Source organism: Anomaloglossus baeobatrachus, chromosome 7, assembly GCF_048569485.1.
Source record: "Anomaloglossus baeobatrachus isolate aAnoBae1 chromosome 7, aAnoBae1.hap1, whole genome shotgun sequence".
NCBI lineage: Eukaryota > Metazoa > Chordata > Amphibia > Anura > Aromobatidae > Anomaloglossus > Anomaloglossus baeobatrachus.
Genome location: NC_134359.1, coordinates 259,074,971 through 259,095,073, shown reverse-complemented (window position 1 = coordinate 259,095,073; position 20,103 = coordinate 259,074,971). Strand labels below are relative to the sequence as shown.

The 20,103-nt window shown below is 45.2% G+C and overlaps 1 protein-coding gene across 1 annotated transcript in view; it reads left to right on the top strand.

Annotated features, from left to right (window-relative positions):
• ADAP1 (ArfGAP with dual PH domains 1) overlaps positions 1-20,103 on the top strand; it is a 199,715-nt gene that overhangs the window by 91,504 nt on the left and 88,108 nt on the right. Inside the window, exons 3-4 of the mRNA XM_075318072.1 lie at positions 10,610-10,701; positions 12,996-13,078. Coding sequence (XP_075174187.1) covers positions 10,610-10,701; positions 12,996-13,078 — 175 coding nt within the window. The remainder of the gene's footprint in view (positions 1-10,609; positions 10,702-12,995; positions 13,079-20,103) is intronic.

The window sequence follows — 20,103 nt, the reverse complement described above, 5'->3', positions numbered from 1 at the left end:
CAGCACAGCTGATCACGCGGCTCTCTTCATTTGCTGCGTGGAGGTGACAGGAGCGGCGGTTTCTTCTGCTGCTCCGGTCACCTTCATGCCGCAGAGCTGGAAGCGACGCTGGACCATCCTGGAGTACGCCGGACATGGAGGGCTTTTTGGGGCTGATTAAATTGGTGAACAAGGGAATGTGTTTATGTTTTTTATTTCTAATAAAGGATTTTTCAGTTGTGTGTGTTTTATTTACTGTAATTTACAGATCAATCATGGAAGGTATCTCGGGGAGACGCCTGACATGATTAATCTAGGATTTAGTGGCAGCTATGGCTGCCATTAACTCCTTATTACCCCGATTTGCCAACGCACCAGGGCAAATCGGGAAGTGCCGGGTACAGTCCCAGAACTGTCGCATATAATGTATGCGGCCATTCTGGGCGGCTGCTGACTGATATTGTTAGGCTGGGGGGCTCCCCATCCTGAGAATACCAGCCTTCAGCCGTATGGCTTTATCTGGCTGGTATTAAATTTGGGGGGGACCGCACGCTGTTTTTTTTAATTATTTATTTATTTATTTCTATACTCCATAGTGACACGCCCACCGGCTGCTGTGATTGGGTGCAGTGAGAGACCTGTCACTCAGCGTGGGGGCGTGTCTCACTGCAACCAATCATAGGCGCCGGTGGGCGGGGAAAGCAGGGAATACGAGATTGTTTAATGAGCGGCCGGCTTTTTCAAATTAGAAAGCCGCCGTAGCAGTGTGAACGCCGTGCAGCGCCGGTGATCGGTGAGTATGAGAGAGGGGGGGACACTTCAGTCACTCGGGGGATTAGCGGTCACCGGTGAATCCTTCACAGGTGACCGCTAATCAGCACACGGCACACAGACAGAGCCGCGGCATGACAATGAAGTCGGGTGAAGTTAACCCGAATTCATTCTCATCGCGCTACTCTGTCTGCTGTCTGCCGACATGTATCAACGACATTTTGCATCACACACGGACATTCCACACGGACAACACAAACACATGTCAGTTAAGTTTCACACGCACACACGAACATTTCACATGCACATACGGCTAGCATACGGGATACATACGCAGGCCACACATACCATAAAAACGGACCTAAAAAACGGAAAACGGACCCGAAAAACGGCCCGTTTTACACGGACGTGGTTTTAACGGATGTGTGTTTTCTGCCTAATAGGAAGGGATGAATAAGCTGCTGTGAAATGGGTCCAAACCATTGCATTCCTTAAAGGGAATCTATCAGCAAGTTTTTGCTATGTAATCTGAGGACAGCATGCTGCAGGGGTTAACCCAGAGAAGTCAGGGATGCCTGTCTTGTCACAGTCCAATAAGTTGTTTATTTGCGATTTTTGTTTAAGCAGCAAGACACTTATCAGTGCTTCGACTATAATGTCACACTCAAGGCAGTCCAGCACGCCCCCTCCTCTGATTGACACCTCACTGTATTGAGAGCCTCGAGGGGGCAGCACAGCTCTCTCAGCTCTGCTACATAGCTAAATCTTAAAATTCTGATTGTGTTAGAATGATTGTACCCAGTAATCTTAAATGATACATCGTTGGATTCAGGATCTCTTTGCCTACATCATGCTGCTCTCAGTTGAAGTAGCAAGAACCTGGTGCGAGTGGGGACAGAGAGATCCTGCTGTAGGTGGGGGCAGCTCTCTCAGCTCTGCTACATGGCTAAATCTAAAGATTCTGATTGTGTTAGAATGATTGCACCTAGTAATCTAAAGGCCACTTTACACACAGAGATAAATCTGCGGCAGATCTGTGGTTGCAGTGAAATTGTGGACAATCAATGCCTAGTATGTGGCTGTGTACAAATGGAACAATAAGTCCATGATTTCACTGCAACCACAGATCTGCCAAAGATTTATCTCTGCATGTAAAGTGGCCTTAAGTGATACATCATTGGATTCAGGATCTCTTTGCCTATATCTTGCTGCTCTCAGTTGACGTAGCAAGAACCTGGTGCAAGTGGGGACAGGGAGAGCCTGTTGTAGGCGGGGACAGATCTCTCAGCTCTGCTACATGGCTAATCTAAGAATTCTGATTGTGTCAGAACGGCTGACGCCAGTAATCTAAGTGATACATCGTTGGATTCAGGATCTCTTTCCCTACATTATACTGCTCTCAATTGAGGTAGCAAAAACCTGTTGTGGTTGCAGACAGAGAGAGCCTGGTGTAGGTGGGGACACCTCTCAGCTCTGCTACATTGCTAAATTTAAAAATTCTGATTGTTTGAGAACGGCTGCAGCCAGTAATCTAAGTGATACATCGTTGGATTCAGGATCTCTTTCCCTACATTATACTGCTCTCAATTGAGGTAGCAAAAACCTGTTGTGGTTGCAGACAGAGAGAGCCTGGTGTAGGTGGGGACACCTCTCAGCTCTGCTACATTGCTAAATTTAAAAATTCTGATTGTTTGAGAACGGCTGCAGCCAGTAATCTAAGTGATACATCGTTGGATTCAGGATCTCTTTCCCTACATTATACTGCTCTCAATTGAGGTAGCAAAAACCTGTTGTGGTTGCAGACAGAGAGAGCCTGGTGTAGGTGGGGACACCTCTCAGCTCTGCTACATAGCTAAATTTAAAAATTCTGATTGTTTGAGAACGGCTGCAGCCAGTAATCTAAGTGATACATCGTTGGATTCAGAATCTCTTTGCCTACATTATACTGCTCTCAGATGAGGCAGCAAAAACCTGCTCACAGATTCTCTTTTACAACTTTTCCACACATTTGCAGTTTTGGCCGACATTTATCTAATCTTACGGTGTGTACAACCAGATAATCGCCGCTAATCCTCATTATCAGTCGTATCGTCAGAATTATCTGTGCTTCAATAGCCGGTTTGAGAGATTCAGACCGTGAGCAGATCTTTCCCGTGCCTATGATTTATCCGGCTCACTCCTTTGCCTGATGGTTTTTCACACTGTGCTGCTTAATGATAACATCTACAATGTCTAAAAGCCTCTGTGAAATCTCGACAGGCGATGACTTTTTTTTTAATACGTTCCTCAAGAAATGGTTACATGACTGATCAGACACCTCTGTCTGGCTTGTGCCGTGCGCGAGGAAGAAAAGTCTTTCTTCAGCTATTTGATCATTCTTAAGACGTAGTCACAAGAGACTTTTCTCGTAGTGATGTCAAGTGTTTGCAGATCCATAGCCCTGGGATGAGCCGAGAAATGTTTTATGGGGCTACTTTCTTATAAAAAATGATGTGGCTTTGTATAATAATATTGAATGATGTGCTGGGATATCAGTCCGGTCATACAGGGTCCAGGGTGACACCTCCGTTCTCAAGGTTTGGGATTACATATTCTCAAACATGTGAGATTATGCAAACTATATGGGGACGAATGATAGAGGTAACAATGATTTATGACATGTCATGGGTAAATTAAAGGGTATTGAGTGTTAATGGGACTCTGTCAGCAGGTTTCTACAATGTAATCTGAAAACAGCATGCTGCAAGAGTTAAAACAAAGAATTCAGCCTTAAGGTGGTGTCACACACAGCGACAACGACAACGACGTCGCTGCTACGTCACCATTTTCTGTGACGTTGCAGCGACGTCCCGTCGCTGTCACTGTGTGTGACATCCAGCAACGAGCTGGCCCGTGCTGTGAGGTCGCCGCTCGTTGCTGAATGTCCAGCTTCATTTTTTGGTCGTCGCTCTCCCGCTGTGACGCACAGATCGCTGTGTGTGACAACGAGAGAGCGACGAAATGAAGCGAGCAGGGAGCAGGAGCCGGCAGCTGCGGTAAGCTGTAAACAAGGTAAACATCGGGTAACCAAGGTGGTTACCCGATATTTACCTTCGTTACCAGCCTCCGCCGCTCTCACGCTGCCAGCGCCGGCTCCCTGCTCTCTGCACATGTAGCTGCAGTACACATCGTGTAATTAACCCGATGTGTACTGTAGGTAGGAGAGCAGGGAGCCAGCGCTCAGTGTGCGCGGCTCCCTGCTCTCTGCACATGTTGCAGCACAGCGACGCGTGTCGTTATGATCGCTGCTTCGGCTGCTGTGTTTGACAGCTAAGCAGCGATCATAACAGCGACTTACAAGGTCGCTGCTACGTCACAGAAAATGGTGATGTAACAGCGACGTCGTTGTCGCTGTCGTTTAGTGTGACCCCAGCTTTATGTCTGTAATCAGTCTTTTTTTGTTTACCTGCAATATTAGCTTAAGCCTCTTATCTTTATCATTAGTGGGTCTCAGCAGCTCATGAGTTGTAGTCTGACTCTGCCCCCTCTATAATTAGAAGCTTCTGTCTATGGAAATGTGCACTGAAAGCCTGGGGTGGGCAGGGGCAGCTCTCTCACCTCTGCTGCATGCAAAATCTAAAATCGTTCACTGTGTCAGAACGGCTGCACACAGTAATCTAAGTGATACATCATTGGATTCAGGATCTCTTTGCCTACATCATACTGCTGTCAGATGAGGTAGCAAAAACTTGCTGACAGATTCCCTTTAATCCACATACTATATCACCAATCAGCTCTCAGACAGATCTATCAGACAGAAATTAAAAGCAGGAAATTTATGGTCCTTTTGCAAAGCCATATAATCTATCTTGAAAGCCTCTTTTATTTGGGCCGAAATGTAAAGTATTTTTAAAAACTGATCATTGGACCATGTAAACATGGCACTACTCTCCCATCATGGCTCCAGCACTGGGCTTTTCTCCATTCTTCTATGGGCGGCTGTATTAGTCTATGTTGGGATACTCTGTTTACCCGGCAAGTATCTCTGATGCCTTTTAAGGCCCATGTGTGCCTAAGTATTGAGAAAGCATGGTTCCGCGCTACCACTTGCTGTGCAGGAGTTTGTCTTGTCATCCACATCACTCAACTCTAGCAATGTGTCTAATCATCTTTTTAGCAAACTCCTGTCCATTATTCAGCAATCTGTAACAACTTCTGAGCCCAATCTTGTGAATCTTGTTTTCTACTGTCCTCAGAACTCTGCGGCAATAAGATACATAATATCAGTCATTCCTGCTAATACTGGTGAAGTTCACACCTTTGTCTCAGCGAGCAAGGTACCTATTATTAATCTCTGCTATTTCTATGCTGTCCATACTCTTAGCTGTTCCTCAGCTGCAAGTTTCCTATAGTGTACTATTTCTATATCTCCATTGCATCTCTGGAAGCAAGTTATCAGATTGCCTCCACTTCTACTATTTCTGTGCATAACTATATCTCTGCAAGCAAGGTACCAGATGGCCTTTACATCAACTGTTCATGTGTGTATCCAAACAGCCGACTCTGCTTTATCTGCTTTAACAACTTCCTAGCCCAGTCTTATAAATCCTGTTTCTACTGTCCTCAAAACTCTACTTCAATAAGATACCTGATATTGAAGTTATCCCTGCTAATACTTGGGAAGTTCACATCTTTGTCTCAGTGAGCAAGGTGCCTGATTATTATTTATCTCTGCCATTTCTATGCTGTCCATACTTCAGCTGTTCTGTTCTTGTGAGTAACCACATCTCAGCTACAAGTTTCCTATACATGTACCATTCCTGTGTCTCTATTGCATCTCTGGAAGCAAGTTATCACATTGCCTCTACATCTACTATTTCTGTGCGTAACCATATCTCCGCAAGCAAGTTACCAGATTGCTTTTTCATCAACTGTTCATGTGTGTATCCAAACAGCCGACTCTGCTTTATCTGCTTTAACAACTTCCTAGCCCAGTCTTGTGAATACTGTTTCTACTGCCCTCTCAACTCTTCTGCAATAAGATAATGGATATCAAAGTTATCCCTGCTAATACTGGTGAAGTTCACAACTTTGTCTCCCCAAGCAAGGTACCTGATTATTATTAATCTTTGCTATTTCTATAAAATCCATACTCTCAGCTTTTCTGTTCTTGTAAGTAACTATACCTAAGCTGCAATTTGACTATACAAGTACTATTCTTGTGTCTCTGCAAGCAAGTTATCAGATTGCCTCTACATCTAGTATTTCTGTGTATTAGGCCGGGGTCACACGGGGATTACTGCTATCCCCTCGCATGACACTCTGCTCACGCTGACAGTACAGCAGAGCCGAGTGTCATGCTAGTGTCCCTGCGACTGAGGTCCGATCGTGCGAGCGAACCTCAGCTGCAGGGGGCGGGCCGGCACTGAAGAGGGGAGGGAGGGATTTATTTCCCTCTCTCCTCCATAGCCGGCTATTGCCATTCTCTCCCTGCACTCGTAGTACACCGCTGTACCGCCAGTGCAGTGCGATTTTTCTCTCGCCCCATAGACTTGAATGGGTGCAAGAGAAAACAGGATCGCATTACACCCGCAGCATGCTGCAATTGTTTTCTTGGTCCAATTAGGACTGAGAAAATAATCGCTCATGTGCGCTGACACACAGGCTAATATTGGTTCGAGTGGAATGCAATTTTGTTTATCGCACTCCACTCGCACCGATTTTCATGCCGTGTGGCTTAGGCCTTACTGTATCTCTGCAAGCAAGTTACCAGATTGCCTTTACATCAACTGTTCCTGTGTGTATCCACACACCCGACTCTGTTTTATCTGGTGCTTCCTGCTCCCCTTGTGTATTTGCCATCCTGCATAACCCCTTGTCTTTGGCCTCGCTGATCCACATGCCGTCTGGCAAGACTCACTCCGCTGTACCATCATTTATGGTCTGTACTGCTTGCTCTGATCTCTGGCTTAGAGAAATCACCTCATCACATGAGCCTCTAATGGAAGCGATCATTCAACTTTTGAGCAAAATACATGGCCTAAAGATAATCTATCGACAACACAACTTTCCACGTAAACTGCTATAGACAATATGCAAACTGAATGAAGACTCTTCGATTGCACTAATTCTCCCCATATATCGAGCCATATAAAAGGGGCTTTCAATTTGCTATTTTGTCTATCAGTGATCGTTATGGGCAGAAATTGCCATAAAAACATGTATGTCATTGTGGGTTTTCTATTTGCCAATGTATATCATCCATCCCTGGCATTAGCCGGTACAATGACTTATATTTCCTCTTCCGTCTTCCTCTTTATCGCGTGTCGTTGGAGTCGGTGTTGAATTCCAGCGAGTTTTTGTTGTATCCCATTATATTCTGTATATACAAGGCAGAGTTACGAGATATACAGACTCCCAGTCTCAGGTTTCAGGTCTTTATCAGCAATTTTTCTGATGATTGCTCATACCCACTGCAGAATATCAAATGGAAGTTCCGTTTTTCAGATATTCACTACATCACAGTGTACAGGAGAATACGTGGCACTTCTGTGGGTACATCTTAATGTTGCAAAAGTTTTTTACCCATTGTCTTTTTATGATTCTGAGAACACCTATAGGAAAAAATGCTGCTGTAAACCCACTCCAGCAATAGCTTATCTTTGGTGACAATGAATGACCAGGCATGTTGAAATTCAATATGCCCAATCCCTCCTGACAATTTGTGCTTGGGATACAGTCTGGAGGCCCCATATACACAAGATCATTGAGTGACTTTTATCTTCTGTGTAAGACGCCCATAAAAGTGTGGGTCAATTATTATTCAACCCCTAGGTTTAATATTTTGTGGAATAACCCTTGTTTGCAATTACAGCTAATAATCGTCTTTTATAAGACCTGATCAGGCCGGCACAAGTCTCTGGAGTTATCTTGGCCCACTCCTCCATGCAGATCTTCTCCAAGTTATCTAGGTTCTTTGGGTGTCTCATGTGGACTTTAATCTTGAGCTCCTACCACAAGTTTTCAATTGGGTTAAGGTCAGGAGACTGACTAGGCCACTGCAACACCTTGATTTTTTCCCTCTTGAACCAGGCCTTGGTTTTCTTGGCTGTGTGCTTTGGGTCGTTGTCTTGTTGGAAGATGAAATGACAACCCATCTTAAGATCCTTGATGGAGGAGCGGAGGTTCTTGGCCAAAATCTCCAGGTAGGCCGTGCTATCCATCTTCCCATGGATGCGGACCAGATGGCCAGGCCCCTTGGCTGAGAAACAGCCCCACAGCATGATGCTGCCACCACCATGCTTGACTGTAGGGATGGTATTCTTGGGGTCGTATGCAGTGCCATCCAGTCTCCAAATGTCACGTGTGTGGTTGGCACCAAAGATCTCGATCTTGGTCTCATTAGACCAGAGAACCTTGAACCAGTCTGTCTCAGAGTCCTCCAAGTGATCATGAGCAAACTGTAGACGAGCCTTGACATGACGCTTTGAAAGTAAAGGTACCTTACGGGCTCGTCTGGAACGGAGACCATTGCGGTGGAGTACGTTACTTATGGTATTGACTGAAACCAATGTCCCCACTGCCATGAGATCTTCCCGGAGCTCCTTCCTTGTTGTCCTTGGGTTAGCCTTGACTCTTCGGACAAGCCTGGCCTCGGCACGGGTGGAAACTTTCAAAGGCTGTCCAAGCCGTGGAAGGCTAACAGTAGTTCCATAAGCCTTCCACTTCCGGATGATGCTCCCAACAGTGGAGATAGGTAGGCCCAACTCCTTGGAAAGGGTTTTGTACCCCTTGCCAGCCTTGTGACCCTCCACGATCTTGTCTCTGATGGCCTTGGAATGCTCCTTTGTCTTTCCCATGTTGACCATGTATGAGTGCTGTTCACAAGTTTGGGGAGGGTCTTAGTCAGAAAAGGCTGGAAAAAGAGATAATTAATCCAAACATGTGAAGCTCATTGTTCTTTGTGCCTGAAATACTTCTTAATACTTTAGGGGAACCAAACAGAATTCTTGTGGTTTGAGGGGTTGAATAATAAATGACTCTCTGAATAAACTTTTCACAATTTAAAAAAAAATAAAAAAAGAAATAACATTCTTTTTTGCTGCAGTGCATTTCACACTTCCAGGCTGATCTACAGTCCAAATGTCACAATGCCAAGTTAATTCCGAATGTGTAAACCTGCTAAAACTGCAGGGGGTTGAATACTACTTGTAGGCACGGTACGTATGTATGTGTGTGTTTATATGCATATATATATATGTGTATTTATATATATATATATATATATATATATATATATATATATAATACGCGTATCCATTGGGCTCTATTCCTTCACACCTTCGTATGTCTGGTATACATCGGTATACCTTTTTCCAGTTCAGAATGACTGTGCTTTCCTACACAGTGGCTGACACAAAAGACAATGGCATTTGTCATAATTAGTGATGAGCACTACCATGCTCGGGTGCTTGGTACTCGTAATGAGCAGTCGAATACTCAGATGTTCGCAACTCATGCATCGAGTGTAATAGAAGTCAATGGAGAACTTGAGCGTTCTTCCGGAAGAGTTCCCCATTGTCATCCTTAATACTCAGTACTTGAGTCGTAAAAATCTGAGTGTCCGACTGCTCAATACGAGTACAGAGCACCCGAGCATGGTAGTGTCCGCTCATCACTAGTTACGAGTACAGAGCACCCGAGCATGGTAGTGCCCGCTCATCACTAGTTACGAGTACAGAGCACCCGAGCATGGTAGTGCCCGCTCATCACTAGTTACGAGTACAGAGCACCCGAGCATGGTAGTGCCCGCTCATCACTAGTTACGAGTACAGAGCACCCGAGCATGGTAGTGCTCACTCATCACTGGTTACGAGTACAGAACACCTGAGCATGGTAGTGTCCGCTCATCACTAGTTACGAGTACTGAGCACCCGAGCATGGTAGTGCCCGCTCATCACTAGTTACGAGTACTGAGCACCCGAGCATGGTAGTGCCCGCTCATCACTGGTTACGAGTACAGAGCACCAGAGCATGGTAGTGCCCACTCATCACTGGTTACGAGTACAGAGCACCCGAGCATGGTAGTGCCCGCTCATCACTAGTTACGAGTACTGAGCACCCGAGCATGGTAGTGCCCGCTCATCACTAGTTACGAGTACAGAGCACCCGAGCATGGTAGTGCTCGCTCATCACTGGTTACGAGTACAGAGCACCCGAGCATGGTAGTGCCCACTCATCACTGGTTACGAGTACAGAGCACCCGAGCATGGTAGTGCTCACTCATCACTGGTTACGAGTACAGAGCACCCGAGCATGGTAGTGCCCGCTCATCACTAGTTACGAGTACAGAGCACCCGAGCATGGTAGTGCCCGCTCATCACTGGTTACGAGTACAGAGCACCAGAGCATGGTAGTGCCCACTCATCACTGGTTACGAGTACAGAGCACCCGAGCATGGTAGTGCTCACTCATCACTGGTTACGAGTACAGAGCACCCGAGCATGGTAGTGCCTGCTCATCACTGGTTACGAGTACTGAGCACCCGAGCATGGTAGTGCCCGCTCATCACCACTGATAAAACAAGAGGCTGCTGCATCTGCTGGAAAGTTGGGCCTAAAGATACGTCATTAATATTAAATTCCCCAAAAAAATCTCTTTAAGTAGGATATAATGTGGCATATGCTGGACCTGAAAAAGGGAAAAACATATTAGTCAAGATGAACACCGACAAAAATTAATTTTTGTGCAGATTATATAATAAAAGCTGTTGTGGATAAGGATAATGTTCTTCCGTCACCAATTGATCGTCCCAGAGTCTTTGTTTTTGACCCTGACATTCTTGAGTCAATGTTACATAAATTTCTTTCATTTTTTTCAGTACATGTCGTGTCTGGGAAACAAAGTAGCACAAGCAAAGTTTGAGTCTAAAGTGCCAGCCTTTTATTACAAGCCAACAACGTCTGACTGCCAGTGAGTAATCCATTATATAAACCTTTTGTTTTATCTTTCAGCATTTTTTTGGAAAACCGTTGTCCCTCGAAATTTGTTTAAAATCAAACTGTGCTTTATTCACCCTTCCTGGGTCCAGCGCTGAGTGTTTGCTGCAGCCAATCAGTGAGCTCAGCAGTAGTTAGCAGACACTAGGAGCATTGGTGTCTTAGTGCTGGACCCGGGAAGGGTGAGTAAACCAGAGATTGATTGTTTTGGGTTTTTGGTTTTTTTTGTGAGATCCTTATCTAGGGGAGCTAAATGGTCACAATGCGTTCCCCCCAAAGGCAATGACTCGTAACCATGCTTTTAGGCTGAGTTCACGTGTTCTGTTGTCATCCATTAGAACGGATCCTGCAGAGATCCATTGGGAAACTGATTTCTGTCGGATCCGTTTTTTTAACATGGGAGTCTATGGAGGACAGATCCGTTACAGGTTTGCTATTTATCGTCCATCCTTAACGGCTCAGGTAAGAAAAGAACGGATCTGTTACAAGTGCAAATACAACAATGGCTAAATAACAATCCTTCCTCCGAAGACTCCAATGTTAATCCGACAAATCAGTTATTTAACAAAGGACAAAAAAGTTGTTTGCATGAATACTGGACATGGGAACTCAACCATTGGCACTTTATTATGAGCAGGGGTCGCACACGTTTGATTGGACATTTTTTGGCATTTGGCTAACACCTAACCCCTATTACTGCGCCTCTCCATTCCAAAGAGCTGTCCTCCTTTTTACCTGTGTAAATCTAGCCTTGTTATCTCATTGTGTTCCTTAACTCTTCTCTATGAGCATAGCATTTAGGACCCCTCATATATATATATATATATATATATATATATATAATTAGCTGTAGTACCCGGCGTCGCCCGGGATAGTAACTGTCTCTCTTTCTCTCCCCTTCTCTCCAAGTGTCTGTCACTCTCTCTCTTGTCTATCTCTGTATCTCTTTGTCTGTCTGTCTCTATCTGTCTCTCTGTCTGTCTCTTTCCCTGTCTGTCTCTGTATTTTTTGTCTGTCTCTATCTGTATATCTCTCTCTCTGTCTCTTTCCCGGTCTGTCTCTGTCTCTTTCCCGGTCTGTCTCTGTCTGTTTGTCTACCTGTATGTCTGTCTGTCTCAGTGTCTCTGTCTGTCTCAGTGTCTCTGTCTGTCTCTTTCCCGGTCTGTCTCTTTCCCGGTCTGTCTCTTTCCCGGTCTGTCTCTTTCCCGGTCTGTCTCTTTCCCGGTCTGTCTCTTTCCCGGTCTGTCTCTTTCCCGGTCTGTCTCTTTCCCGGTCTGTCTCTTTCCCGGTCTGTCTCTTTCCCGGTCTGCCTCTTTCCCGGTCTGCCTCTTTCCCGGTCTGCCTCTTTCCCGGTCTGCCTCTTTCCCGGTCTGCCTCTTTCCCGGTCTGCCTGTGTCTGTCTCTTTAACCGGTCTCTTTCCCTGTCTGCCTGCCTCTGTCTCTCTGTCTCTCTCTATCTGTCTCTCCACCGGTATCATATTACCTCACACATAAGCTTCTTATACTTAGAATTTCCTTCATTGCCTATAGGAGCCAGTCACAGCTCCTATTAATGACCTGTAACTCCCAGTCCCATTGATGTTAATGTAAGCAGTTTTATGGCGAATTACTGTACAGTGCGGGGTTAAATTTTACACTAAAAACATAGTCTATGACGTTCTCTTAGTCAAATGAGGTGTCTGTACAAAGTTTCGAGATTGTAAATGCGACGGTGCGGTTACCTTTAGCGGATATACACCCACATACACACATACATACACATACACTCTCACATATTATATATATATATATATATATATATATATATATATATATATATATATATAGGTATGTATGTAAGCATGCATGCATGTATGTATGCATGCATGTATGTATGCATGCATGCATGCATGCATGCACACGCTTACACACATATATATGCACACACACTCAGCTTTATATATTAGGTATTTATATATAAGGAGAAAAGATCATAATTCAAGAGGAAAGGCGCAAAAACAAAAGAAACGTATTGCTAAATTCTGAATTTACACAAGGTAAAACATTACAGATTTAGCACTAGCGACCGGTCCCCTTTATGTCTTTAATTAACCCCAGACATACTTGCAGCCATCCCTTTAAATTGGCAGAACATCGCTCTTTGATGACAGGGACAATGGTCTTTTTCTGACCTTATTGTATTTTGGGCGACTTATCGACCCTTGTACGCTGCGGTGACACGTGTGAGCAGATAAGGCGGCATTGACGATGTGTCCTTTGTGCCTGCAGGGTGCTCCGCGAGCAGTGGATCAGAGCCAAGTACGAAAGGAAAGAGTTTGTCTACATAGAGAAGCAGGAGCCGTACTCCGCAGGTATGGACACCCTCCGCCTACAGCTTGTCCTAATCCTTTTGCCGCCTGGAGTGAAATAAACCAGAACGCAGCGCAGCACACCGGCCGCTCCACAATCTTCCAGGATCAAACCGCGCTTTATAAATATTATAACAATTTCAGCTCTGCTGTGTACTTATAGGCTATTAATGCCTTTGGTTGGCAATGAAAAATCCGTGCCAGTCCAGACAGATATTTTAGGATTTAGTTTTATTATTTTGTTCTGCACAGTTGCTCGGGCATATGATTCTTAAAGTGACAGCGCCCTTTTTTTTTTTTTTTACATCCAATTTTTTGTTCAAATGAACCTGTCAAAAACCTTAACCCCTGTCCCCAAGTTAATTTATATGATTGTATAGCCCTTTAAAAAAATAAACCAGTTGATCCCTTTAAGACCCAAGGTGCTGCTCCAATAGCGTTTTGATGTTGTGTCTGGAAGTACTTTGGGGCATCACAATGCACATGTAGCTCTTCAGCATCATTGTGCATTTTCTATCTAGCAGCGTCCTCGCCTGGCTGATTGTGATGTCAGTGACTGTGAACCAGAGAAAACGACCTGTCAATTGTGTCCTCCCTACTATAGGAGACCGCAGAAGGTAGAAAGTGGAGTTCCCTGCTATAAGAATCCGTAGCAAGTAGAGGGTGGAGCTCCCTGCCATAAATGTCCGCAGATAGTAGAGGGTGGAGCTCCCTGCTATAAGAATCCGTAGCAAGTAGAGGGTGGAGCTCCCTGCTATAAGAATCCGTAGCAAGTAGAGGGTGGAGCTCCCTGCTTTAAGAGTCCACAGCTAGTAGGGGGTGGAGGTCCCTGCTGTAAGAGTCCGCAGCTTGTAGGGGGTGGAGCTCCCTGCTTTGAGTCCACAGCAGGTAGAGGGGGAACTCCCTGCTATAAGAGTCTGTAGCTAGTAGGGGGTAGAGCTCCTTGCCATAAGAGTCTGCAGCTAGTAGGGGGTGGAGCTCCCTGCCATAAGAGTCTACAGCAAGTAGAGGGTGGAGCTCCCTGCTATAAGAGTCCGCAGCTAATAGAGGGTGGAGCTCCCTGCTATAAGAATCCGTAGCAAGTAGAGGGTGGAGCTCCCTGCTATAAGAGTCTGCAGCTAGTAGGGGGTGGAGCTCCCTGCTATAAGAATCCGTAGCAAGTAGAGGGTGGAGCTCCCTGCTATAAGAATCCGTAGCAAGTAGAGGGTGGAGCTCCCTGCCATAACAGTCCGCAGCTAGTAGGGGGTGGAGCTCCCTGCTATAAGAGTCCGCAGCTAGTAGAGGGTGGAGCTCCCTGCCATAAATGTCCGCAGATAGTAGAGGGTGGAGCTCCCTGCTATAAGAATCCGTAGCAAGTAGAGGGTGGAGCTCCCTGCTATAAGAATCCGTAGCAAGTAGAGGGTGGAGCTCCCTGCTATAAGAGTCCACAGCTAGTAGGGGGTGGAGGTCCCTACTGTAAGAGTCCGCAGCTTGTAGGGGGTGGAGCTCCCTGCTGTAAGAGTCCGCAGCTTGTAGGGGGTGGAGCTCCCTGCTTTGAGTCCACAGCAGGTAGAGGGGGAACTCCCTGCTATAAGAGTCTGTAGCTAGTAGGGGGTAGAGCTCCTTGCCATAAGAGTCTGCAGCTAGTAGGGGGTGGAGCTCCCTGCTATAAGAGTCTACAGCAAGTAGAGGGTGGAGCTCCCTGCTATAAGAATCCGTAGCAAGTAGAGGGTGGAGCTCCCTGCTATAAGAATCCGCAGCAAGTAGAGGGTGGAGCTCCCTGCTATAAGAGTCTGCAGCTAGTAGGGGGTGGAGCTCCCTGCTATAAGAATCCGTAGCAAGTAGAGGGTGGAGCTCCCTGCTATAAGAATCCGTAGCAAGTAGAGGGTGGAGCTCCCTGCCATAACAGTCCGCAGCTAGTAGGGGGTGGAGCTCCCTGCTATAAGAGTCCGCAGCTAGTAGAGGGTGGAGCTCCCTGCTATAAGAATCCGTAGCAAGTAGAGGGTGGAGCTCCCTGCTATAAGAATCCGTAGCAAGTAGAGGGTGGAGCTCCCTGCCATAAAAGTCCGCAGCTAGTAGAGGGTGGAGCTCCCTGCTATAAGAATCCGCAGCTCGTAGGGGGTTGAGCTCCCTGCTATAAGAGTCCGCAGCTAGTAGAGGGTGGAGCTCCCTGCTATAAGAATCCGTAGCAAGTAGGGGGTGGAGCTCCCTGCCATAAGAGTCCGCAGCTAGTAGAGGGTGGAGCTCCCTGCCATAAGAGTCCGTAGCTAGTAAAAGGTGGAGCCCTCTGAAAATAAGAGTCCACAATGGGTAGAGGGTGAAATCTCCCTGCCATTAGGGTCAGCAGCTGGTAGATGGTGGAGTCTTCCTGCCATAAGAGTTTGCAGCAGGTAACGTTGGATTCTTCTTGCTATAGGAGTCCACAGCAGTTTGAGGGTAGAGTATGGATGTGATGTCTAGGCCGACTCTCACAGGTCCCAAGCTACCCAACTAAAGACTTCCTGTCTAGCCTTCTCTAGAGGGGGCACACTACATACAAATATCCACTATATAAATCCATATACAGTGAGCTCCCCCTAGTGGTGATTGCAGGCATAAAATAATTTATCATGTCAGGAAAGCACAGATCCACTCTCTACATACAGTATATGCAGAAAGTAATCAGGAAATTTGGATATGTTAGATATATACGAGCATCTCTGTGTAGCAGTATCACACTGCTCTGGAATCCTATACATATCATGCCTGGAAAATTAATAGGATCAAGGTGATCAAAGGGTGCAAATAATTTACATTTTTGTGTATGGCATGATGTACTCTAGGGGCTATATGCTGGCTTAAAAGTCTATGGCCACATGCTGATACATAACACAACTGGTGGGAGCCACATGGAGGCTCACAGCACTGTGCGTATTCGCAGACCCTCCCCTCCGCATACATTATTCATGTTTCCTGCTCAATATCAATTCTATCTGCTGGTAAGAGGAAAGGCCTGAGCGGGCAGAATTTACCATGTTTATTAATAATTTATACATATATTTATTTGGAATGCCCTTCTTCAGCAGAACAAGCTCTTTTTATGTTTTGCTTAGCATTTTCCAAATCAGCAGAGGGGCTCGAATAAAATGTGTTGTAATAATTACTTATGCATGAATCCGTGCCATTGATGATAAGGATGTGGCACTGCAAAGCTTTCCGCTACAATGCTGGAATCGTGTCTTGGCATCAAATCCATGTTACTGCAGTTCTAATCAGGGAGGATGGTAAGGGGCATTATATATTGCCTCTGCTGTCAGTTATAAATACGGTTTCCATGGGCAGAATGCTCAAGCCACTCCGTTGACCATGTCCGAACCTAGAAAATTTGATGATATAAATACACAGTGCAATCCGATAAAATATAAAGGCTGAGTGCAGGTCTGTGGGTGCGAGAAAAAAATTGGACGTCACACAAACCATCCATTTTTTTTACAGATGCTTTACTATTCTGTAATGGGAGTGTGAACCAGGGTAAGTACAATTTATAACTGACAGCTAGAAGTAGCCATTGGGATTTTAAATAGAAAGTGGCTCCAGACAAGGCTGACAGTAGATTTTGGAATATAACAGAGGACAAGGACTTGGTCAAGAAGATCCTGAGATCAGTAATAGGAAGTAAACTAGCTGAGCAGTATAATCAGTGTAATAAGAGGTGTGAACCAGGGTAAGTACAATTTATAACTGGCAGATAGAAGTAACTATTGGGGATTTAAATAGAAAGTGGCTCCGGACAAAGGCTGACAGTAGATTTTTGAATATAACAGAGGACAAGGACTTGGTCAGGTAGATCCCGAGCAAACTAGGTGAGCAGTAGGAACAGAGTAATATGAGTGTGAACCAGGGTAAGTACAACTTATAACTGGCAGCTAGAAGTAGCCATTGGGGGTTTAAATAGAAAGTGGCTCCGGACAAAGGCTGACAGTAGATTTCTGAATATAACAGAGGACAAGGACTTGGTCAGGTAGATCCCGAGCAAACTAGGTGAGCAGTAGGAACAGAGTAATAGGAGTGTGAACCAAGGTATGTACAACTTATAACTGGCAGCTAGAAGTAGCCATTGGGGGTTTAAATAGAAAGTGGCTCCGGACAAAGGCTGACAGTAGATTTCTGAATATAACAGAGGACAAGGACTTGGTCAGGTAGATCCCAAGCAAATTAGGTGAGCAGTAGGAACAGAGTAATAGGAGTATGAACCAAGGTATGTACAATTTATAACTGGCAGATAGAAGTAGCCATTGGGGGTTTAAATATAAAGTGGCTCCGGACAAAGGCGGACAGTAGATTTCTGAATATAACAGAGGACAAGGACTTGGTCAGGTAGATCCCAAGCAAACTAGGTGAGCAGTAGGAACAGAGTAATAGGAGTGTGAACCAAGGTATGTACAATTTATAACTGGCAGATAGAAGTAGCCATTGGGGGTTTAAATAGAAAGTGGCTCCGGACAAAGGCTGACAGTAGATTTCTGAATATAACAGAGGACAAGGACTTGGTCAGGTAGATCCCAAGCAAACTAGGTGAGCAGTAGGAACAGAGTAATAGGAGTGTGAACCAAGGTAAGTACAACTTATAACTGGCAGATAGAAGTAGCCACTGAGGGTTTAAATAGAAAGTGGCTCCAAACAAGGCTGACAGCAGATTTCTGAATATAACAGAGGACAAGGACTTGGTCAGGTAGATCCCGACATCAGTAATAGGAAGCAAACTAGCTGAGAAGAAGGAACAGAGCAATAGGTGTGTGAACCAGGGTAAGCACAACGTATAACTGGCAGATAGAAGTAGCCGCTGGGGGTTTAAATAGCCTTGTCCGGAGCCACTTACTAACAGCAGATTTCTGAATATAACAGCAGCAAGATTAATGTACAACAGGACCGTGTTTATATACTACAACACCATCAGTGTGTAAGCACAGAGGTCATAAAAGAGGGTCAATACACCCCTGTAACAATTTGCAGCCAGAATAATTACATTACTAACCGAAAATCTATCTAATTCTTGCATGACTGGGCCACAGTCTACAAATACTTGACAGAAAGACTACAGTACTTCCCTTGTAGCACCCCCGCAGGGGACTTAGGGCATTACATTTTGCTTTTTATGCAATGAATGGACATGCCAGGTACTCCAAAGCAAAAGACACTTCTATAGTCACCCACTGCCTCTGTATTACATCTTATCTTCTTCTTCTTTATTTTTTTTTATATAGCGCAATCATATTCCACAGCGCTTTACATACATCAGGAACACTGTCCCCATTGGGGCTCACAATCTAAATTCCCTATCAGTATGTCTTTGGAGTGTGGGAGGAAACCAGAGTACATGGAAGAAACCCATGCAAACACAGGGAGAACATAAAAAACTCTTTGCAGATGTCATCCTTGGTGGGATTTGAACCCAGGACCCCAGCGCTGCAAGACTGTAGTGCTAACCACTGAGCCACCATGTCGCCCACTCTTACCTTTTGTGTTCCAGGAAATCTTTAATATACTTTTTGCTTTGCTCATGGTTGGAGATGTTTGCTACCATTTTACATCTATGTGTGTAAGCAAGAGTGGTGCGCTTGGTTCAGGAGCATGAAGACCCTTTTATGTATCACTAATGGGTTCAACTAAAATCCCGTATATACTAGAGTATAAGCCAAGGTGTTCAGCCCTTTTTTTATGCTGAAAACATCCTTTGCTCATACTCTAGTGGGGGTCCCACAAAAAAATATTCTCACCTGTCCTCCGTTCCTGCGGTGTCCTCTTACCTGCTTCTTGGACCGCAGGCACAATAGATCCCTCGATCGCTTCCGGGATAGAGGCAGCCGCTGTTGTCAGCGCTTTACTTCAGTTGTGCTGCAAAGCATTCAACTGAAGTATAGTGCAGACGATAACAGCAGCGGCACAGCCCGCGATCACCAAAGGGTCTATTGTGCCTGCGGTCCGCAAGAAGCAGGTAAGAGGACACCGCAGGAACGGTGAACAGGTGAGAATAATTTTCTGTGTGTGTGTGTGTGTGTGTGTGTGTGTGTGTGTGTGTGTGAACAATGGCATAATAGGGGATATTACTCATACCTACAGGAGACAATATGGACACATTACTAAAGAGGACAATATGCGCACATTGCTACAGGGGACAATATGGGCACATTGCTACAGGGGACAATATGGGCACATTACTACAGGGGACAATATGGCCACATTACTACAGGGGACAATATGGACACATTGCTGCAGGGGACAATATGGGCACATTGCTGCAGGGGACAATATGGGCACATTGCTGCAGGGGACAATATGGGCACATTGCTGCAGGGGACAATATGGGCACATTGCTGCAGGGGACAATATGGGCACATTGCTGCAGGAGACAATATGGACACATTTCTGCAGGGGACAATATGGGCACATTGCTGCAGGGGACAATATGGGCACATTGCTACAGGGGACAATATGGGCACATTGCTACAGGGGACAATATGGGCACATTGCTACAGGGGACAATATGGGCACATTGCTACAGGGGGCAATATGGGCACATTACTACCAGTTGCTACTGCATTTCCTACCCTAGGCTTATACTCGAGTCAATAAGTCTTCCCAGTTTTTTTGTGGTAAAATTAGGGGCCTTGGCTTACCCTCTGGTCGGCTTATACTCGAGTTTTTTTCTGGAGTCCTTTTCTGGAAGCTTTTGTTAAATTGAAGACTTTCCTTAATCCTCAAGATTATTATAGTATTTTTTTTTTACCTACCATATCAAAAATTATAATTTTTAATGATGGTGTTAAAAGTATAAAGCTCACAGCCATCATGGCAGAAGGTCATCTAGAAATACACCGAGCCATGAAAAGGGAGTTGAAGATAGCTGTATAATAATATTAATATGACAACATAATCTGCGGTCGCAGCTTGAGGAGCCTTTCATTCCTAGAACTGTTCACCTTGACATATAAAATCAGTCAAGCACACACTTTTTATTCTATTACAAACCGAAGGTTAAAAAAAGAGGAAAAAAATCGAGAAATCCGCTG